Genomic DNA, 10,723 nt, shown 5'->3' with positions numbered 1-10,723 from the left:
GTAAGCAAGTGACAAATCGCGATCCACATGTCAATGTGACTGACGTCATGTGGTAAAATGTGACATATGATGTTTTTGTTTGCTTTGTTGAAAGGCGGATCAGCAATCAACCCCCCCCAGGACAATTCTTACTTGGTAAATCATTAATTTGAATATAGTATCTTTGTTTTAATGTATTTTAAAATTATTCGATCACCATACAGAAATCTGTAACTTTTCTTTCCTGTGAATCTGTGAGTAAAAGTATTTCATAACCCGAAAACTTACCAAATCATAGTTTGATTATTCCAATGGAAGTTCACAGAAAAATAAAGTAAAATAAAACCTAAACTGTGAATCTACGAGTACCAAAATCATTCATGATCTGGGATTTGTCAAGCTAAAGTGGATGCAATATACATTGTCGTACAATGAATTAAAAATACAGCAACCCAAAAACAAGATTCCATTAATTTATTTACATCAAACAGCCACCATGGTCACTGATTTCACACTTTGGTCTATACACTGACTGACGTAAGAAAATATTCTGTTCTCATCAGTTACTCTGCTCGGGCTCAAAGGTATAGTGAATAGTTCTTTTAATTTCTGATGGATCCTTGTATGTAGATCTACTTATGTCATAGGTGTAAGGGTATTGTTTTGGCATCTGTAAAATAAAATTGAATTTCTTTGTCAATATCTGGATTGCAAGTGTGTCAAAAAATTGTATAATACGGTAATACCACATCATATATATAAACGTCTACATGTATATCTGTGCCTTGTAAACTTTTAATTCCGAGATAAATTCACTGTATACCTACATGTATTTATACACTTATTCATTAGGATTTCTTCAGAATTTGCTCCGGTAAATGTGGCCTGAGTTACAAAGTAGCTATTTGTAACTGAACCTATGATTTTAATGAAAACTAAGTCACTCTAGCATGGTGCGAAAAAGCACAGAGATTAGTTACTTGATGGCATTGCTAAGTCAGAAAAAATTCCAAGAAGCATGACTCTATTTTACAGTCAGCATACCCTACACTTCATGTACTGGTTCAGAAAAACCATAGATTCCCAATGATGGACTCTCATCTACACTGTAGAATTACAAACTATGAAGAGTTTCCCTCTCCCTCATCAAATGTGTTTTTATAACAAGCAATGAGAGTATCTATATAGAAAATGGTGGAACCAGAATGCAAAATTTTGAAATAATGATAAATAGGGATATATACACTAGACAACATATCACCATGTAATCAATACAGAAATATACTACATACCACCATGTAATACATACAGAAATATCCTACATACCACCATGTGATCAATACAAAAATATACTACACACCGCCATGTGATAAATACAGAAATATCCTACATACCACCATGTAATACATACAGAAATATCCTACATACCACCATGTGATCAATACAAAAATATACTACACACCGCCATGTGATAAATACAGAAATATACTACATACCACCATGTGATCAATACAAAAATATACTACACACCACCATGTGATAAATACAGAAGTATACTACATACCACCATGTGATACATACAGAAATATCCTACATACCACCATGTGATAAATACAGAAATATCCTACATACCACAATGTGATAAATACAGAAATACACTACATACCACCATGAGATAAATACAGAAATATCCAACATACTGTCATGTGATCAATACAGAAATATCTTACATACCACCATGTGATCAATACAGAAATATCCTACATACCACCATGTGATCAATACAGAAATATCTTACATACCACCATGTGATTAATACAGAAATATCCTACATACCACCATGTGATTAATACAGAAATATCTTACATACCACCATGTGATTAATACAGAAATATCCTACATACCACCATGTGATTAATACAGAAATATCCTACATACCACCATGTGATCAATACAGAAATACACTACATACCGCCATGTGATAAATACAGAAATATCCTACATATCACCATGTAATCAATACAGAAATATCCTACATACCACCATGTGATCAATACAGAAATATCTTACATACCACCATGTGATAAATACAGAAATACACTACACACCACCATGTGATAAATACAGAAATACACTACATACCGCCATGTGATAAATACAGAAATATCCTACATATCACCATGTAATCAATACAGAAATATCCTACATACCACCATGTAATAAATACAGAAATATCCTACATACCACCATGTGATAAATACAGAAATACACTACACACCACCATGTGATCAATACAGAAATACACTACATACCGCCATGTGATAAATACAGAAATATCCTACATATCACCATGTAATCAATACAGAAATATCCTACATACCACCATGAAATAAATACAGAAATATCCTACATACCACAATGTGATAAATACAGAAATATCTTACATACCACCATGTAATAAATACAGAAATATCCTACATACCACCATGTGATCAATACAGAAATATCTTACATACCACCATGTGATAAATACAGAAATACACTACACACCACCATGTGATCAATACAGAAATATCCTACAAACCACCATGTGATCAATACAGAAATATCCTACATACCACAATGTGATAAATACAGAAATATCTTACAAACCACCATGTGATAAATACAAAAATATACTACATACCACCATGTGATCAATACAGAAATATCCTACATATCACCATGTGATCAATACAGAAGTATACTACATACCACCATGTGATAAATACAGAAATATCCTACATACCACCATGTAATAAATACAGAAATATCCTACATACCACCATGTAATACATACAGAAATATCCTACATACCACCATGTAATACATACAGAAATATCCTACATACCACCATGTGATCAATACAGAAATATCCTACATACCACCATGTGATAAATACAGAAATACACTACATACCACCATGTGATAAATACAGAAATATCCAACATACCACAATGTAATAAATACAGAAATATCCTACATACCACCATGTGATAAATACAGAAATACACTACATACCACCATGTGATAAATACAGAAATATCCTCCATACCGCCATGTGATAAATACACAAATACACTACCTACCACCATGTGATAAATACAGAAGTATACTACATACCGCCATGTGATAAATAAGAAATATCCTACATACCACCATGATGTAAATACAGAAATACACTACATACTGCCATGAGATAAATACAGAAATATCCTATATACCGCCATGTGATAAATACAGAAATACACTACATACCACCATGTGATAAATACAGAAATGTACTACACACCACCATGTGATGAATACAGAAATATCCTATATACCGACATGTAATAAATACAGAAATATCCTACATACCACCATGTGATAAATACAGAAATATCCTATATACCGCCATGTGATAAATACAGAAATATCCTACATACCACCATGTGATAAATACAGAAATATCCTACATACCGACATGTGATCAATACAGAAATATACTACATATCACCATGTGATAAATACAGAAATATCCTACATACCACCATGTGATAAATAAAGCAGGGTTTGACATTAACTTTTTTGGGCACTAGACCAATCGGGCTACTTAAAATGATTTTTGCTAGACCTGACCTTACATCCACTAGCCCTGACCAACCTTCCAGAAAAAATCTTATAAGATTCTCCATATCTAAATACATGTACTTAATTTAAATGAAAAACGTTAAGTTTGCATGAACTAAAATGCATTTAATTGTCTCAAAAAAATCTTTAATCTCGTCATTCAATTTGATGCTTTTACTTTCAACCCTTTTTTCAGTTTCTTTAAATTTTTACCGGCACGGAAATTCTTTAATCCATTTAGAATAAATTGACCTCAATATTTTTTTTTAAATTTCTATTTCATAAGCCCTGCTTTGTTTCTACCCAACGTTTTCCTTTTTTTTCTTTCTTGAGACATCTTTTGCTTTCATTGAGGACAAGATTTCATATTTGATTATATAGACATTCCCGCACATATGTTTAATAAACACTTTCTTATATTCAATTCAAATGAACTGTTTTGGACTTTTGGTGTTTTTTTTAATGAAAATGAATTCAATAATTCTATTTAACCAAAACATAACTTTACACACATTAGCAATGTGTAGATGTCGTAGAACATCACTTACGACCGCGACTTATTAGAACTAAAGATAGAGATTATGTCATCATGCGGTTCAAAATTGCTCGCAAACTCTTTACATTTATTTTTTTATGAATAAAATATCTTATGATTTAAAGTAAAGTTTCTTAAATTTGTTTATATTTTTAACACAACCAGTCGGACTAGTTAATAAACATTTTACCCGACCGGACCTATCATTTAGTAGTCTCGGTCGGTCGGACATGCCTTAGTGTCAAACCCTGTAAAGAAACATAATACTACATACCACAAAGAGATGAATACAGAAATATCCTACATACCACCACATGATCAATAAAGAAATATAATACTACATACCACCATGTGATGAATACAGAAATACACTACATACCACCATGTAATATATACAGAAATATCCTACATACCGCCATGTGATAAATACAGAAATATCCTACATATCGCCATGTGATAAATACAGAAATATCCTACACACCACCATGTGATGAATACAGAAATATCCTATATACCACCATGTGATAAATACAGAAATACACTACATACCACAATGTGATCAATACAGAAATATCCTACATACCACCATGTGATAAATACAGAAATATCTTACATACCACCATGTGATCAATACAGAAATACATTACATACCACCATGTAATAAATACAGAAATATCCTACATACCGCCATGTGATAAATACAGAAATACACTACATACCACCATGTGATACATACAGAAATATACTACATACCACCATGTGATAAATACAGAAATATCCTACATACCACCATGTGATAAATACAGAAATATCTTACATACCACCATGTGATAAACACAGAAATATCCTACATACCGCCTCTTCGTGACGTGGTATATATTTGTTGCACAGGTACTCTGCAAGGGCATAAAATCCAAAGACAGAGATCAGGAACATGATCATGTCACCCCTACAAAACACGGGCGAAAAAATAAATATAGAGAATATAGATATAAATAGCAATCATAGAACATGTCACTCCTACAAAACACGGGCGAAAAAATAAATATATAGAATATAGATATAAATAGCAATCATAGAACATGTCACTCCTACAAAACACGGGCGAAAAAATAAATATAGAGAATATAGATATAAATAGCAATCATAGAACATGTCACCCCTACAAAACACGGGCGAAAAAATAAATATAGAGAATATAGATATAAATAGCAATCATAGAACATGTCACCCCTACAAAACACGGGCGAAAAAATAAATATAGAGAATATAGATATAAATAGCAATCATAGAACATGTCACTCCTACAAAACACGGGCGAAAAAATAAATATAGAGAATATAGATATAAATAGCAATCATAGAACATGTCACTCCTACAAAACACGGGCGAAAAAATAAATATAGAGAATATAGATATAAATAACAATCATAGAACATGTCACTCCAACAAAACACGGGCGAAAAAATAAATATAGAGAATATAGATATAAATAGCAATCATAGAACATGTCACTCCTACAAAACACGGGCGAAAAAATAAATATAGAGAATATAGATATAAATAGCAATCATAGAACATGTCACTCCTACAAAACACGGGCGAAAAAATAAATATAGAGAATATAGATATAAATAGCAATCATAGAACATGTCACTCCTACAAAACATGGGCGAATAAATAAACAAAAAGAATATAGATATAAATAATTTCATATAATAAAAGGACTAAAATTCTCCCTACACTTTAAAATCATTTTGTAGTGAACTTTTATACAACAAAAGGCTGATTTATGAATACGTCAGCCAATATAAACATCTTACTCTGTGTGGGGGTGATAACTCCGCCCATAATCCACTCTGTCCGTCCAATCAAATTCAAGGGGCAGCTACAATAAACAAAGGGTCAAAGAATTAGAAATTAAATAGTTTTAAAAATATTGCATATCTTGTATCAATGAGCACACATTACTTTCAAAGTTTAGTTGTGAATACAACAGTTTTTTATATATAGGATACTTACAGTGTTATAGTTGCATGATTAGTCGTTGACCTAAGATGGTACATAGGTGGTGACTGGTCAATTTACTGACCACGTAAAAGCCAAAATAGTTCAATTACAAATCATGTAATGAATATGTCTTACCAAATGCATTTTTCATTGAGCATTAAGGAATGAGAAATAAAACTCCCACAATTTTGAGAAATTGTATAAGATACACAGTGACCTGAAACAACTATGACATCAAACATGTGTGATGTGAGAAACTGTGTAGCTTAGGGGTGAGATCAAAAGATTTATGTCGGATAAAAATCAATATTCAAATAGTTAGGGAGGGAGATATAAAAACTCTCATAAGTTTCTGTCATCCAATATCTATTACACTTCAGTGGAAACAGATAAAAAGACAAGCAACTGTTAAATATCACATAATAATATTACATTTTAATGAACATTTAAAATAATTTTACTGCACATAAACAGTTGAAACGGTATACCATGGAATACAGAGTGTTATTTATACTTGTGTGTTTTTCCTTGTTAATAGATTTCTTTTAATATTCATCATATTTAGCTTTAAGGGGGAGGGGGTCTTGGTTAAAGCTATGTCAATTTAGTTTTTTGTCAGACATTGAACTTTTGACCCCCCTTTCTGTGTGTATGCATTTAGTGTACTGTCTGCATTCAGATTTAACAGTTGCAAATTAATTTCTTTGACAGGAAATTTCAACTGTATTACTGAACAGTCCCAATGTAAATGTGAGAAGGGAAATAACTCATATATTAACCATATTAACCATGTCTTAAGACTACTTGGTATTACTGACAGGGCATGGAACATCTGTGATCTTCACGTGATCGATGTAAAGCAATAATAACATTACAAATTTACTGAAGGTAAGATATTACTATACAGACACACTGAAATGTTAATGGTATATGTATTGAACCTAGGAATACCATAATGGATGTTGTCCATAGTTGATTATTTCATAGCATTATTACCAGAATATTTAATGAATAGTTGGAAAAAGCATTAGCAGTGTTGTTTCTGCCTAATTAATGTTACAGGTACATAGGAAATACATATTTAAGTACATGTCTATATACATAATCGCATTACAATATACCTGCCCTCATACATTAACATTTTCACAAGCACACGTCGGACTGATAGGGTATAATTGCAACCAGTCCACAGAAAAATTTACCAGTCCATCAGAGTTTTCCAGAAATAATTATACATATTTCGTTAATGTCATTAAAATGAAATAATGAAATTTAACTAGATATGCCACAGACAATATTGTAACACTTATGTGAGTTTATATAATTTACTAATCAGGTTCATTTAATATCTACAGAGGAATGCCAATTGCATGTTTAAGATTCCATATTAAGTATGTTTTCCAAAATAATGTTTTAGAAAATTGATCAGTCCCATTTGACTGCATGACTAAAACAAATATCAGTCAGTCCGCCAGACTTTTAACCAGCCAGCGACTGACGGGCTTACGTTAATTTTGAGCCCTGTTGCACATAAAAATTGGTTGTCTATCAAAACATGCCATATAATTATCAGAAATTAAGAGGGTGCATTATTTAGTCTTCAATTCTTTCTCTGAAGTTACTTTTTGTAATGTAGCTTGTTTTGCCTTGCTCGATATACAATACGTCCATTGGATGGGACGCTAAACGATGTACCGCGTCAAGGATCACAACCTCCTTGGCACGCAAAAGATCGTTTCCCTAATTTTTGAAAAAAAAGTAGGCTCACTGGGGGCTGTCAGGGAAACTCAAATACCCACAACCAAACATAATTCAATCAGTTAACCACCATAAAATGGCTGAAATATTGCCAAAACAGCTTAAAACCATAATCAATCCATCAACTCAGTATACAAAATAACTAATAAAAAAATACCATCACCAGTCATGTACAACCAAACGTTCTCTTACTGGTTCATTGAAGTTCTTCTTAAGTCTGTAATCATCAAACTGCTCATAATCGGATCTAAGATCCATTCCGATCGCTTCCACATGGGGGTAGTCGCCGGTGCCCCACCCTAGTTCTGGATCGTACGGCTTGTAGTCCTCCGGCTGCATCCCATACTTCTTCGCTGCGGCTCTTCTCTCCTCCTCTGTTTTAGGGTATGGACCTGGGAGAAAGTCTTTTTCCCATACAGCACCTAAAAAAAACCAATTTCTTATTCATTGCTGTGGTTTGATTTTGTTATGCATATTTTTGTTGTATTCAATTCTCAGAAGTGAATAAAAGTGGGTTTACAATATCTACATAAATAGTGACCAACTACTTCTGTTGCTTGTTACACAACAGAATCTTTCTTTCCCTTGGTCATTTTATGTCGGTGAAGTAAACTTGTCATGATTAATCCTGGGTCACCTGAAGTATATGATCTTGGTAAAATAAATAAATGTTTATTCGGTATATATATACATACATACATACCAAAGATAACCCATGAAAGCTCGAAAGCTTATTTCCAATGGGGTCTTTGCTGCACGGATGTTTGTGCTAGGGGGTCATTTATGTGGGAGGAAACCGGAGTAACCGGAGGAAACCCACGTGTCCGAGCGGGCGACCACCATACCCTCTCACATACAACCACTGCCGATCACGGGGATCGAACTCGGGTTGCAGCGGTGAGAAGCGAGAGCGCTACCCCTGCACTACCCGGACACCCAGTAGTGCCTTCGTTTCCTTTGTAGGACCATGCAACCATAGACAAATATAAAAGAACTAGTGTACTACATTTACACTTAATCATCAGAGTCCGTGGGGGTTCAATTTATATGGGTAGTCTAGTGTTACAAATTTCAACAAAAATAGAATGTTTTAATGTGCAGACACCATATCCAAAAAATCAACGCAAAGAAACTGTGAAATTCTCTTAATCCACATATTAAACTAGCCTAAACAAATTTCAAAGTATACAGAAGAGGGGAAAATATACTTTTTTCTGTGATGTAAAAACATTAATTTGAGTTTTATAGTGGGTCCCATCAGCCATCACTTAAAATATTTTCGAATGCGAGTTGGGTCACCCAGTAAAATAATGAAATTGCAGGTCCCCCAGCCATGCTTGTTTCCGCATGGTAACTGTACTTTTCATCCATATAAGTAATATGTTGTATGTGTGACCGTTGAGACGAGCGAAGCCCATTAACATCTTGCAACACGACTTATAGACATTTTATTCTCCTCTTCATTTAACGTGGGAAATATAACGCGGTGAATGTAAACAGCTTCATTGTGACGTCATACATGCATTAGTTGCAATGTTTTCTTTTTCTTTCAAACCAAGCAAAAACAAAACGTTTGAAGCTATGATAAAGCTTGTCTGGAATTTAAAAATGTGTATGGTACTTTCTAAACAATCTAATTATTTCAATTACGGGATTGTCAATGAAGTATACCGCAGTGACGGCGACATTTTTCCAGAAGCATTACGGGTAACACTCATTTTTTATCAGCTGATGACGAGCAAATCACATGAGACTCATGTGTAATTATTGGAGCGAGGTCGTCGAGCTTTGCTCGCTATAATATCTTAGTATAAAAAAATCATTGGATGATGATTGATGAATCAGAAAAACATTAACAGGTCAATCATAATGGTAATATTACAGCATCTGGTACGATGAGTGTCTTTGGCTAATAACCCAGTTTGACAATTATCGTGATGTTATTCTGGGTCCATTGCACAAATTGGAATGTTATCCTTTCATATGAATGGTAATTGTATGCATTGTTTCAGCTTTTTACATGTTTACAACCTGACAAAATTCAATGATTGGTTATTAATTTCTGTACGATTACATTGAAATATAGCAGCTGAGACTTGAACATTTGTGAGTCAGGCTTGCCAGGTTTCTGACGTCGGCATGTGAACACAAATCCCACTTAAGTTTTATTATACGAGACTCGAGGAAACTCGAACTAATCAACAAGTCCGCCTAAAGAACTCAATTACTCTGGTTTGCAGCAGAGGTTTGTAACAGTACAATAACGAAATGTAACATTGTACCTGCAAGACTCCTAGGTGTAGTAGAAATGCACCTCTGAACAACAGAATGTGGCTGTAAACGACGAATAACTCGACTAAGGCCCACAGCGGCCATTGTGACCTCTCTTGCGGTTGCCAAGAGGTTTCATCCTTCAAGTAATTCGGTCCATATCTTATAGCAGCAACAATTTGTTTTCCGTGAGAATGCATCAGCATTACATTGTAATCCATGTTATAATAAAAATAAAAGAAACAACGAGGCAAGCATATCATTTCGTCATTGGGTTGGAGTTAGTAGGGTGATTAGAAATAAAGTGAGTAAAATCGGCACTTGGTCATTTTGGCTCTTACTAAAAATCAGAGTACTGAAAGTAATCATGGTGGAAAGTAATCATCGCAAGCTCGGTCCGTCTACGCGCCAAAAAACTCGGTCGTCATATTTTCCCATACAAAGTCTATAACCTATAAATATGACACAACGTTCGTACAACAATTGTGATGCGACATTTCTAGTTGCATAATCAAGCAG

General features: G+C 33.9%; 1 protein-coding gene across 1 annotated transcript; it reads right to left on the bottom strand.

Moving 5' to 3' along the window:
* Positions 1-438: 438 nt before the first annotated feature.
* LOC125675744 (NADH dehydrogenase [ubiquinone] 1 beta subcomplex subunit 8, mitochondrial-like) lies at positions 439-10,366 on the bottom strand. Its single transcript, XM_048913534.2, has 5 exons — positions 10,216-10,366; positions 8,126-8,355; positions 5,989-6,053; positions 5,021-5,114; positions 439-649 (listed from the first exon to the last, which is right to left on the bottom strand). Exons 1-5 carry the CDS (start codon positions 10,307-10,309, stop codon positions 539-541), a joined length of 594 nt encoding a protein of 197 aa, XP_048769491.1. The 5' UTR covers positions 10,310-10,366; the 3' UTR covers positions 439-538.
* Positions 10,367-10,723: the final 357 nt, after the last annotated feature.

Source organism: Ostrea edulis, chromosome 3 (genome assembly GCF_947568905.1).
Source record: "Ostrea edulis chromosome 3, xbOstEdul1.1, whole genome shotgun sequence".
In the NCBI taxonomy this organism is placed as follows: Eukaryota; Metazoa; Mollusca; class Bivalvia; order Ostreida; family Ostreidae; genus Ostrea; species Ostrea edulis.
Note: the sequence above shows the minus strand (reverse complement) of the source record. Positions and strands in the feature narration are given on the sequence as shown.

What these genes read in the sequence shown, in the direction of transcription:
- LOC125675744 (XM_048913534.2), bottom strand. Translation starts at nt 10,309, where the DNA reads ATGGCCGCTGTGGGCCTTAGTCGAGTTATTCGTCGTTTACAGCCACAT. An exon ending in TACACCTAGGAGTCTTGCAG is followed by an intron (nt 8,356 to 10,215) that starts GTACAATGTTAC and finishes GGTTTTTTTTAG; the next exon opens with GTGCTGTATGGGAAAAAGAC. An exon ending in TACCACGTCACGAAGAGGCG is followed by an intron (nt 650 to 5,020) that starts GTATGTAGGATA and finishes TTTATTTTACAG; the next exon opens with ATGCCAAAACAATACCCTTA.